The 11585-nt window shown below is 57.8% G+C and overlaps 5 protein-coding genes across 5 annotated transcripts in view; 3 read left to right on the top strand and 2 right to left on the bottom strand.

The window, feature by feature from the left end:
• Positions 1-139: 139 nt before the first annotated feature.
• Positions 140-2807, bottom strand: CHGG_09437 (uncharacterized protein; the record flags this gene model as incomplete). The annotated part of the gene is made up of 5 exons (XM_001227363.1): positions 140-424; positions 537-1359; positions 1597-2095; positions 2150-2641; positions 2762-2807. 5 exons carry the CDS (start codon positions 2805-2807, stop codon positions 140-142), a joined length of 2145 nt encoding a protein of 714 aa, XP_001227364.1.
• A 738-nt stretch (positions 2808-3545) lies between these two features.
• On the bottom strand, positions 3546-4764 carry CHGG_09436 (uncharacterized protein; the record flags this gene model as incomplete). Its single annotated transcript, XM_001227362.1, has 2 exons — positions 3546-3582; positions 3635-4764. 2 exons carry the CDS (start codon positions 4762-4764, stop codon positions 3546-3548), a joined length of 1167 nt encoding a protein of 388 aa, XP_001227363.1.
• Positions 4765-6036: 1272 nt separating this feature from the next.
• Positions 6037-7470, top strand: CHGG_09435 (uncharacterized protein; the record flags this gene model as incomplete). The annotated part of the gene is made up of 3 exons (XM_001227361.1): positions 6037-6231; positions 6559-6929; positions 6993-7470. The coding sequence occupies 3 exons, from the start codon at positions 6037-6039 to the stop codon at positions 7468-7470; spliced, it is 1044 nt and encodes a 347-aa protein (XP_001227362.1).
• Positions 7471-8103: 633 nt separating this feature from the next.
• CHGG_09434 (uncharacterized protein) lies at positions 8104-10236 on the top strand (the record flags this gene model as incomplete). Its single annotated transcript, XM_001227360.1, has 5 exons — positions 8104-8284; positions 8335-8651; positions 8711-9499; positions 9582-10103; positions 10192-10236. The coding sequence occupies 5 exons, from the start codon at positions 8104-8106 to the stop codon at positions 10234-10236; spliced, it is 1854 nt and encodes a 617-aa protein (XP_001227361.1).
• Positions 10237-10948: 712 nt separating this feature from the next.
• CHGG_09433 (uncharacterized protein) overlaps positions 10949-11585 on the top strand; it is a gene marked incomplete at both ends in the record, with an annotated part of 1397 nt that continues 760 nt past the window's right edge. Inside the window, one exon of the mRNA XM_001227359.1 lies at positions 10949-11541. Coding sequence (XP_001227360.1) covers positions 10949-11541 — 593 coding nt within the window. The remainder of the gene's footprint in view (positions 11542-11585) is intronic.

The raw sequence follows: 11585 nt of genomic DNA, 5'->3' as shown, positions 1-11585 counted from the left end.
TGAGAGTGAGTAGTTTGTTGTCCTCCATCATTTATAGCATTTGTTGCGGATTATGCGCTGTGAAAGAGCCCCTGTAATCGGTAACATCAAATGCGTGAGACGGCTCATCCCCTCTCAAATGCCTTCAGCACCGCGAGGCTCACAATCGGATATGACATGATCCTGTCATGTAACCCCCATTTAGTGATCTCCTCCCTGACAACCCCTTTGTTCGATGTTCTGCTACCCACTCAGCGGGCCCGAGCATCTTCTTGCCCTTCGCCTTCTCCCCTTCCAGATCCTGAAAGACGATGCCATTGGGCCGGGACGCGTTGACGGCATGCCAGAATAACTGGTCACTGTGAGACCATGGGATGTCGTAGTCATCCTGGGCATGAATGATGGTGACGTGGTACTTGAGACCGTCACCAGACATGCCCTCACACTGCCGAATGAACGCGGCAAGCTTGTCCTTGCTAGGCCACTTGCTGAGGATGAAGGTGTTAAAGAAGGCCAGGAGTCGGGGAAATGGCGCCAGGAGGGCTGAGGATGGGCACGATCCCGGCGATGCGGTAGCTGGATGTCAGGAGCTCCACGTCTGCAAAAGGCGCTACCAGCACCAGGCCGGCAAAGAGCGTGGGATGTGTCCTGACGGCGCTACGTGTTGCGCGCGAGGGATATTCCAACCGCAGTTCCCAAAGACTGGCCGAATATGACGATGCGGACGAAGGGGGAATCCCGGCTTCCTGCATTGCCCACTCCGCGACGGTGATGGCGTCGGTGAGGAGGCCGCGCTCGGAGGGGGCTCCGCTGCTGGACCCGAAACCACGATAGTCAATGGCGACTGTGTGGACTTTGTCAGGGGCAGCAGCAGACATGGCTCGGTAACTTTGTGGCCGCCATCCTGACGCGAGTGTGCCGGCTGCGCCATGGAAGTAAAGCACGAGCAGCGCCTCGGGGTCGTCACGGAGCAATTTGAAAGATGTGCGGTCCGTGATGTTTCCTGATAAGCCGGACTGGCTGGCAAGCTCATCTTGATGTTTGTCATAGATTCCCAGCGGAAGTATGTGCCAAGCGTGGAGTGTTATGCTATCCGGAGTCTCAAGTGTAAAAGGGGTCACTTGGTTCGGGAGGAATCCCCATTGCTCCGCGACGGTGACATCTTGACTCCCGGTGTGCGTTACACCATGAAGATAGATGGCGTGGTCCTGAAAAAGTGTAATCGTGAGAAGTCCGAGAAATAAAAAGTAGACGACCGCGCTGAGGCAAAGGACGCGGAGCGTCGAACTCAAGAGCCTCAACGTCAGATTCTTGGGTTCTGGCTTGAACTTGAGTTTTGCCTTCACTGATTGCTTTCCCTGAATCGCGGACGGCATTGCTCTGGGTAAAAGGCGTTGAATATACCCAATATTGAAAACAAACGGTCAGGAAAGGGCTGGGCTCTACGACGATGATGGGCTGTTGTTTGCATGGGAGACGCTCAGAGCTGACAGTGAGTTGAGAAATTGCGTCGCTTGATTCATTATGCACAGTTTAATGCGCCGCAGGGATGATTCTTGCTGGAACCAACCCGCCAGCCTGGTGCCTTGCTGTGCCGCGATATCGGCCCTTGTTTACAACCCGACGCTCTTCACCGCGCCCTCGCCAGCCCCTGATTCGAGCAGTCTCTGCAGAATCTCAAGATCTTTGAGAGCTTCCTGAGGACTTTGGAGATTGTTGATCTGGCCGGCGTTGATAGCCTCACCAAAAGCAGCAACCTCTTCCGTGACGCCGTTGCTGGAAGGGAACTCCTTCTTCTCCTCACCCTTGCTCGTCACCGTCTTGACCTCGACGGGGTTCCAGGACACGGCACCCTTGGTCGTCACGACCTCGACTTCCGTCCCAGACTTGAACTCGGTGCCGAACGTAATGATGATGGTGCCGCTCTTGCGGTTCCCCGTGAGGGCCACAGCTTGAACAGTATCCACGGGGATCAGCTTCTCGTCGAGCAGCCCACTGAATCCCACCAGCTGCTTGATCTCCTGGCCCGCCGCCTCCAGAAGAAACCGCAGTCCAGCCACGAAATGGACACCGCCATCCAGGAGGAACCCTCCCTGATATTCGGGAGTCTTGCGCCCTATTCACGGGTTAGCCAGCATCCACCACACCAACCAAACACCACCACACTTACACGCCGTATTAAAATACTTATTATCCGCCTTCACCGAGCCATACTTATGCAGTTTAAACGTAACCAACTCCCCACCCACCTCCCGCACCCTCTCCGCCGCATACCTCAACGACTCCATATACCGCCAATTCTCCGCCACCCCCCACAACGGCTTCCCCTCGCCCAACCCCTCATACTTCGCAATCAGCGCCTTGCCCCCCTCAATATCCCCCGCCACCGGCTTCTCCGACAAGACATGCTTGCCCGCGCGCAGCGCCTGCTCGACGACCGCCGGCTGTTGCAGGATGGGCAGCGCGACGTCGACGGCGCCGATGTCGGCGCGCTGGAGGAGGTCGGCGAGTGATTTGCCGGGGACGGTGGGGTTGTCGAAGTAGATGGCTACGGAGGACGGGTCCTTGGAGGCGGCGGCTAGGGTCTCGGCTGAGTGCTGGGAGCGCGAGTAGACGGCTTTGAGGGTCAGGTAGGGGGTGGCTTCGATGGCGGGGAGGTGTTCTGGTGGGGGGGTTAGGTTGAGTGAGTCATGAGAATGAGATGAGCGGGGGATGATGGAGTTTTGGGATGGGTGCCCGGGGAAAGGGGGTTGTTGGGTTTCAATTTCGTGATGGGACTTACCCTCCCGCGCAAAGATGCCTGCTCCGAGCAACGCGATTCCAGTCATCTTGATAAGTAGTAGTTGTGTTGTGAGTGTATGGATGTTCTCGAGATGAGGGGATGTTGATGGGACGGCCTTATCGGAGGAAGATCTTATGCCCGGCTGAATCTAGGGAAGCACGTTTTTGCACCGGTGGAGATCGTCATGGAGGGAAATCGGGCCGTCGTAATAAGATGGGGCCCCAAAGGTGGAAGCGGGAACCAGCGGGCCAATGGTTTTAAGAATGGGGGAGCGGGGTTGGGGAGTTGGGACGGAGACTCGTCTTCCATGTCTTCATCCGCAGCACTCAAGAATGATTGGGTTGAGTGTCAACTTGTTAGCTGGCGGCCCGAGAACATAGAAATCTAACAAGGAGACAAAAGGAAGCTTAAGTGTTGAGTCAATATTATTATGAGGTATTGGGAATGATAGAGAGAATCAGGCTAGTACAACAAAGCATGTCATGCTGATTTGTAACGTGAGCTATTTTATGAACCAATGTTAAGTATTATATCCGTCATAGTTTTCAAAGTGTAAGTGCAATTCGTTGTTGTCAATCAGATAGTGTGATATAATCTAAAGAGTTCAGTAGCAAGGGGAGACCAACGATGACTAAATCAAACAAACCAAAGACAGAAGAAGGGGGTAAGCAAACTTTTAATTAAGCAAACGAACGTATTTATTGTTTTATTCTAAAGCCATCCATCCTGAGACGCCGTACTCCTCTCAAGTATTTACGTTACTCTACCTGTCAAACAGTCGGCATCAAAGAGTGTTGTTCCTTTTCAATCTTGGCACCCACCTGCACCACCCAGCAGTATTTCAGTATTTACAATACTTACCACCAAACAAACTTGGCGCTCCGACGGCTGATAACGCCGGCATTACACGTAGTCCCGGCGGCTACCTGCTGGGGGATGGCCAAGCCGTTGGCGCACAGCCCAAAAGAGGTTGGGCTGAAGCAGATGATGGCACCGTTCGGGGAGCAGGGTTGGCCACCAGGCGGCACAGAACCGGAGCCACCACCGTTCGTGGCGCTCGGCACAGGGGGGGTTACGACCGAAGTAGAAGACGCGCCGGCGGGAACCGTCTGCGTGATGAAACCAGAGGAAGCACGAGGAGGAGAAGCGACAGGGGGGGCCGAGGCGCTGGGGACGGGCGACGCGATGATGGACGAGCTCTCTCCGCTGCCGCTACCGCTACCACTGCCACTGCCACTGCCACCGCCGCTGCTGCCCTCAAAGGTTGGCACGTCGGCCACCTTGGGACACGACCCTTCGTTACCGGGCAGGGGCTGCTCCAGCACCCTCCCAAACCTACCGGGGTTGGGGATGTTGAACACGCCCTGACCCGTGGTGCACTCTCCTGGCACGTTGGCGAGGAAGATGGGGGGCAGCTCGTCGAAGAACTGCTGGTTGTCGGCGCCGCCGGTGATGCTCACGGGGGCGCAGTTCATGTACACCTCGCGGTTGCCGATCTTGTTGTACCAGGTCCACGCGAAGGTGGCGTTGCCGTTGGGCAGCTCCTTGGGGAAGGGGATGTCGAACTGGCGGATGCACTCGACACCGCTGTCGTTGCCGCACTGGAGGGACTGCGCCCGCCCGTCGGCGTCGGTGCCGGTCACGGGCAGGTTACCGGCCGCCGAGACGGGGCACCCGCCGATGATGGTGTAGATGGTCTTCCACTTGGACTTGTCCGCCGGAGGGGGGTTCTCGTACGTCAGACTGAATTGGCACGACCCGCCGCCGTGCTGGGCGCCACCGTTGATTTTGACCGTTTGGAGGTTGCCGGCAGTGATGGAAGTGGTCTCCACCGTGTCAAAGAGGCCCTGGCACGGGAAAGGGAACTTCCCGAGCGGGTCGACCTGGAGGAGCTTGGCTGTGCCGTGGAGGTTAAAGGGGGTGGGGGTGGTCATTACCATGTGCCCGTGCGCGGTGCCCAGCAGGAGGGCCAGGGCCGCGAAAGATGTAGTGTAGATAGTCATCTTGTTTTGATATAATATTGTTGGGTGATTATGTGTATAGACGGATCTTGGCATGATTTTGGACGTGAGGTGAGGTTTGACTGTTTATATAGACACGAAGAGACCTCCCCACCGTCCCAGTAAAACAAAACTTTGATCTCGTTCCTTCAACCGTATGTGGTGAACAATGCTATTATAACGCCAAATGCCACTCGGCGATTGTCCCTCCATAAGTCTTATGCATGGCCTAATTTGGGCCGTAAGACAAAGACAATGTTGTCTCTTTGTCCAACTCGAGGACAATAGGGGATTTCCGGGCCGGGCTCACTTTGCCCATCAGGCGATTCAAAGGATCTTTCTTGGCACGCCGTGGGAAGGAGACGGCTTCTTTCTCGTGCAGTTTGCCGTCGCATTTCGCATCCAGCGCGTGGGGAACGGGGGGTTTGGCATCGTCTGGACGCGGTCAAAAGCAGACACGCGGACTCCCGCATTCCCGCCCCGAGTCCGAGCAACCGGGAGCATCGGACCGTGACGGAACCAATCAGGCGGCATTCTCGCGGCACAGCTTGGATAGAAATTCCTAAACTGGCAAAGGATTGACACATATCTAACCACTCCAAGCCTGAAGAGCTTGGACGCGCATGAACAGTCAACAGTGTTCTCTCTGTTCTGTCTTCGATGAGAAAAATAAAACAACGGGACCATTGGGGATCTTCCCGAAAGTTCCAAGCCCACCTTATCTTGTGGATTGGGCTGCATCTGGCCATCTCGGCGGTGACGCCCCCCGAGAACCATAAGCTTAAAAAGGGGTAGTGTGGCGGCCGGGGAATAACACCCCTGTGCCCGTTTGAACGCCACGATTTGCTCGAACGGGACAGAACCGGTGAGGAATCGGTTCCGAGACCCCATTTCTGGGCCAAGCGATTGGTTTAACACACCGCTGTCGCATCTGTCGCATGGCTATTCTTGCGCGCACGACGAAGGGGCTGAAACCAGGCCTCTCGGTTGGGACATTTCCGCGAGATCTTGTCCCATCCGTTCGGGTCGGCTCTGATTTGCCCTGACAAATAACTAGTTAACAATAACGCGGTGATCTCCTGCTTCTCCAAGACAACAATACTAAAGAAGGGGGGGGACGACTTAGGGGAGAGGACCGAATTGCTCACGAAAAAATCCGACTACACTCCTCCTCTTCCCCGCCAGCCAGGCCTCGCCCCGTCCCCTGCTGGTTCTCCGCTCCCGTCCATGTCAACCACACACCACACATAGCAGGCACAGCGCGCGGCTCCACAGATGGCATCGTCGTCGGCAGACCCGGCCGCCGGGATCCCCCCCACCGCGGGCGAAATCGAGAGGTCCAACTCGATCCTCATCTCTGCCATCGTCCTGACCACCACTTCGATCGTGGCCGTCGGCTTGCGCTTTTACGTGCGGGTGAGAATGCTGCGCTCTGTTAAGAGTGAGGACTGGTGCATGCTAGTGTCGTTGGTAGGGCTCCCTCGCATCGCTAGTCGTGTCCGGTATGGGTAAGGGCAGTTGGAGCTAATGAATCGCCCCCCCGGCGGCCCTTTACTAGCTCTTCGGTGTCGGCTTCGGTGTTTTTGTCATTTTGCGTGAGCTCGAAACTCCTGGGCTAGTCTACCTGCCGCCTGGCCGACTAACGTGGGAATCAGAAAGTAGGAACGGTCTGGGCCGACATTTCGACAACGTGCCAAAAGAAGTGTATAACGCGTACCGCAAAGTCAGTGAGCCCGACAGGTGTGCAAGTGAGAGAAGGGTGAGGATGGCTAACGTACGGTGCGGGATAACGCACAGTGGTCCTACTTCGGCACCATGTGTTACAACCTGACCCTTTGCATCACCAAGGTCTCGATCCTCCTCCTCTACCTTCGGGTCTTGACCCACGACTACATTCGCAAGGTATCTTGGGGGGCCCTTGGCTTCGTAGTTCTCTACAACGTCTGGGGGTTCGCCATGTACCTCACCATATGCATCCCGCTGGAGAAGATGTGGAATGCTGACCTGCAGGGCTACTGCCACCCATTCGAGGTCTGGTGGGCGCTGACGTACCTGCACATCATTACCGACTTTATGATCTTCCTCATACCGATTCCCGTCGTGGTTACCATGAGGATCCCCGTGCGTCAAAAGGCTGGCCTCTTGGCCGTTTTCACGTTGGGGCTGTTGTAAGTCTCGCCCATTTTTCCTGTGGACTCCCCGCGCGACCGCCGCTGACGACGGGGTGTCAGTCTCTGTATCATTTCCATTGTGCGCGCCGTCTGGCTGAACCAGGTGCTCTACGTCAAAGACGCGACATGGCATCTGGTGACCATCGCCAACTGGTCGACCGCCGAGGTCAATATAGCCATCATATGCGGGTGCATACCGACGCTGAAGCCACTATTGTCCAAAATCTTCAGCCCACTAATGGACCACATCCTGCCATACCACCATCAGTCATTGGAGGACGACCCTGACTCGACACGACCGAGAACCATCGGGTCGATGCCCTTGCACGCATTCCGCTTCGGGCGAGCTTCGAAGGGGCTTGATATAAGTGCCGCAACAGTTGGCCAAACGTCGCGGGAGAGAGGAACTGTCACCGACACCGACGTTGAGAGCAATCAGAGCAAGCTCAGAAACATGGACTCACAAGCGGAGCTCAATCCTCGCCGCGGCGACTACGACGAACCGAGCACGGCGCGAAGCGAACAAACCAGGGATTGATGCAGGGAAAATACTGGGCTCCTGGGGTCTGTCTCCCGAGGCAGGCAAGGATTTCCCCCTCGAATGACACATATTTTCATGTTGAATTGGCCTTTCGCGCAATCCCGACGTGACCAACAGAGACAGTTTTTTTCCGTTTCCAGCTCGCAAGGGGCGGGGGAGGGCTTCCCAGCAAGGTTGGATTCGGCGACCGGCAGAATGCCGCCCCTCGTTCCAAACCGACAGGGAACTCAGCAAGGTTCGACTCGGCGAATCATGCCGACCACATGGCGAGACCGAAAGGAAGGGCTCCATTGGCATGGCCCCCCAGCACCCCGGCAACCCCGACAAACCCCGGTTAACCCCCCCTCGAGCCCCCCCAGCCGCGAGCCTGAACGGGCTAGGGTTGCACCAACTATTCTTCGCCCGCAGGAACACGACCTTGAGGCCTGGTTACCCCGCCGTGCCCGCAGCCCCGGGCTGTCAACGACGGGGGCAGGGAGCGGGAGATTGGGGGTCGTGTTGGATGGCGAACGACAGTGGAGAGAGGGGAAAGCATTCGCGGTGAGAGGGTTTAAAAGCGGCAGCTTCGGGTCGAGTTCACCAGCCTGAAGACGATTCTCACCATCCTCAGCCTCGCTGTGAAACGGCACAATGGGTCTCCTCGGCGCCGCTTTCGTGTCGCTCGCTGCTCTGACGAGCGCGGCGAGCATCCCAAATTCGCATGTGAAGCGTCAGATCTCAGAGCTCCGCGACAAGTATGACATTGTCATTGTCGGTGCTGGTACGAGCGGCCTCACCGTCGCGGACCGCCTAACCGAAGCCTTCCCTGCGAGTAAGTGCGTCCGTCACGACATGGCCCATCAAGCCAACTGACCGCCGTAGAAAACGTGCTCGTCATCGAATATGGCGATGTCCACTACGCCCCCGGGACCTTCGACCCGCCGACGGACTGGATCACCGGCAACCCGGATGCGCCCCCGACTTGGGTATTCAGCTCTCTGCCCAACCCGGACATGGGGGGCAACCAAGCTGCCGTCGTAGCTGGCCAGGTGGTCGGCGGAAGCAGTGCGGTGAACGGCATGTTCTTTGACCGCGGGTCTCGTTTCGACTACGACGCCTGGACCGAGGCCGCCGGGCCGGAGTTCGGCCAGTGCAAAAACAAGTGGAACTGGGAGGGCATCTTCCCCTTCTTCCAAAAGGTGAGAGAAAGAAACCATGTAGAGTTATGTAGAGGGGACTAACACGCCCGGTGTGAAAGAGCACGACCTTCACCGAGCCACCCGCAGAAATCAGCCAGCGGTACAACTACACGTGGGATCTGGCTTCGTACGGGGGCTCGACTCCCATTCACAGCTCCTTTGCGTCTTTCCAATGGGCCGACCAGCCCCTCCTCAGGCAGGTATGGGAGGAGATGGGCATCAGCACCCCCCAGGACTGCGCTGGCGGCGACAAGGAGGGCGTCTGCTGGGTTCCGACCTCGCAGCACCCCGTCACGGCGAGACGGTCGCACGCCGGGCTCGGCCACTACGCCGACGTGCTTCCCCGAGCCAACTATGACCTCTTGGTCCAGCACCAGGTAGTCCGGGTGGTATACCCCAACGGCCCCGACGCCGGCCCGCCGCTCGTGGAAGCGCGGTCCCTGACCGACGGCCACCTCTTCAACGTCACCGTCGACGGCGAGGTCATCGTGTCGGCGGGCGCACTGCACACGCCGACGGTGCTGCAACGCAGCGGCATCGGCCCGGCCGCCTTCCTCGCCAGCGCCGGCATCCCGCTGACGCTCGACCTGCCCGGCGTCGGCTCCAACCTGCAGGACCACTCGGGCCCGCCGGTCACCTGGAACTACACCCAACCATACGACGACTTCTTCCCACTACCAACCGAGATGACCACCAACGCAACCTTCAAGAACGACGCCATCGCCGGCTTCGACGAGACCCCCGCGCGAGGGCCCTACACGCTCGCGGGCGGTAACAGCGCCATCTTCGTGTCCCTCCCGCACGTAACACCCAACCACGCCACCATCACGGCGCAAATCCGCGCCATGGTGGCCGACGGCACCGCCGCCTCCCCACCTCCCCGCCGACGTCGCCGCCATCCCGGCCATGGTCGCCGGCTACCACGCGCAGCTGCTCGCCATCGCCAACCTGCTCGACAACCCGGAGGCGCCCAGCCTCGAGACCCCCTGGGCCACCGGCCAGGCACCCGGCACGGCGTGGTCCTTCCTGCTGCACCCGCTGAGCCGGGGCACCGTGCGGCTGGACCTGGCCAACCCGCTGGAGCAGCCGATCCTGGACTACCGCGCGGGGTCGAACCCGGTGGACGCGGTGGTGCAGCTCGCGCAGGTGCGGTACCTGCGGGGGCTGCTGGACACGCCGACCATGCAGGCGCGCGGGGCGGTGGAGATTGCGCCGGGGGCGGCGGTGGCGGCGGATGACGCGGCGCTGGAGCAGTATGTGCGCTCGCAGAGTACGCTGTCGTTCATGCACCCGTGCTGTACGGCGGCCATGTTGCCGAAGAGTAGGGGTGGGGTGGTTGGACCCAAGTTGAAGGTGCATGGGGCGAAGGGGTTGAGGGTGGTGGATATGAGCGTGATGCCGATTCTGCCGGCGGCGCATCTGAGTGCGACTGCTTATGCCGTGGGCGAGAAGGTGAGCTTTTTTCTTTTTTTTCTTTTCTTTTCTTTTTTTTTTTTCTTTAGATCGAAAAGTGAATTTGGTATGCTAACACAAGATGCAGGCTGCGGATATTATCATCAAGGACTGGAAGCAGCAGGGCTGGTGACGTTGTTGAGGGTTGGTTGATGCAGCAATGGGAGGGAGAGGGCACGGAGGATTGGGAGGAGAGGCCCATGTTGATAATTTTCGCAAATCATAATCGAGTATGGACTCAACTTAATGGGTGCATTTGAAATCTCCAAAAGAAGCCAGTAGGGTGGAACAATCGTTTCCTCGACGATTGTTTACTGGGTACTCGGAAGCGCGCCAAGGGAAAATCGCCAACAATTGATTGTGGTGGTTAAGGGGCTCGAATACCTATCGAACAATGGCATTCAGTGCTTCCATCGCGAGGACATCGCGGGGTTTGACTCGGGTCGAGTCCATTTGATGGAATCAACAAACGAAAATAGCGGACTTTGTCGAAACCGGGTTATTAATAAATTAATAAAGCCAAAGAATCGAAACCGGAGAAGAGAAAGGAAGTTGCCAGTTGCCAACAGGTGAGGAGGGGTGGTTGGTATTCGACCTTTGTTAACACAGCCGGGAGCTTTGAATCCTGCCAAGCCTTTGCCCCCCTCTGAACTGCCCCGCCAGCAACATGGAACGCGATCGCATATGATTGTCATTTCTCCCCACCTTCAGGCTCCTCAACCGAACCGCTCGCATCATCCTTTACTTCATATATTTGCTTCTCAACTCATCAACTTGCTGATATATTCTATTCTTGATACCTCCATTCATCGAACAACCTGTCATACTTTCTCCAATTCGCAAACATGGACCAAGACCAGTTTGGCGGCCGCACCGACGACGACTTGTTTTCTGACGACATCGAGCCGGTCGAGGAACAAGAAGAGACAATCAGTGTGCCGGAACCTGCTCCGGTCTCTACTCGCGATGCTCCGGCGCAGCCCGAACAAGCACCGGCGCCTGCGGTAGTCAAACCAGCACCCGCTCGGCCGCCTCAACCCGCAAAGTCGTCGCTAGCACAATCCCGCCACGCTCCCCGGCCCGACAACAGTCCTCCCCATTCCACCCAGAAACACAACAATAACAACAAAAATCACAAGAAGGCCAGATCGCCCAAACCACCACCGAGCGCCACAACCAGCGATACTCCTTCCACCCAAGAAAGCCCCGCCACCCCGGCCTCAACCGACGCCAGCACCCCAACTCCAACCGCGACCAACAACACCACCAGCTCCACCAGCACCCCACAACCTCCACCAACAACAACAACAACAACAACAACCGGCAGCAACAATACCGCCTCGGCGGTCTCGCACGCGCGCCTCAACTCGGGCGCCAACCCGCGCACCAAACTCACCGAGACCGAGGACTCTGCGCGCATGGAAAAGATGCGCCTGCTGTCTGCTCGAGAAGACGCGGCGCTTCGAGGAGGCGCAGCGCGAC

Source organism: Chaetomium globosum, genomic scaffold (assembly GCF_000143365.1).
Source record: "Chaetomium globosum CBS 148.51 scaffold_6 genomic scaffold, whole genome shotgun sequence".
NCBI classification, from domain to species: Eukaryota; Fungi; Ascomycota; class Sordariomycetes; order Sordariales; family Chaetomiaceae; genus Chaetomium; species Chaetomium globosum.
Note: the sequence above shows the minus strand (reverse complement) of the source record. Positions and strands in the feature narration are given on the sequence as shown.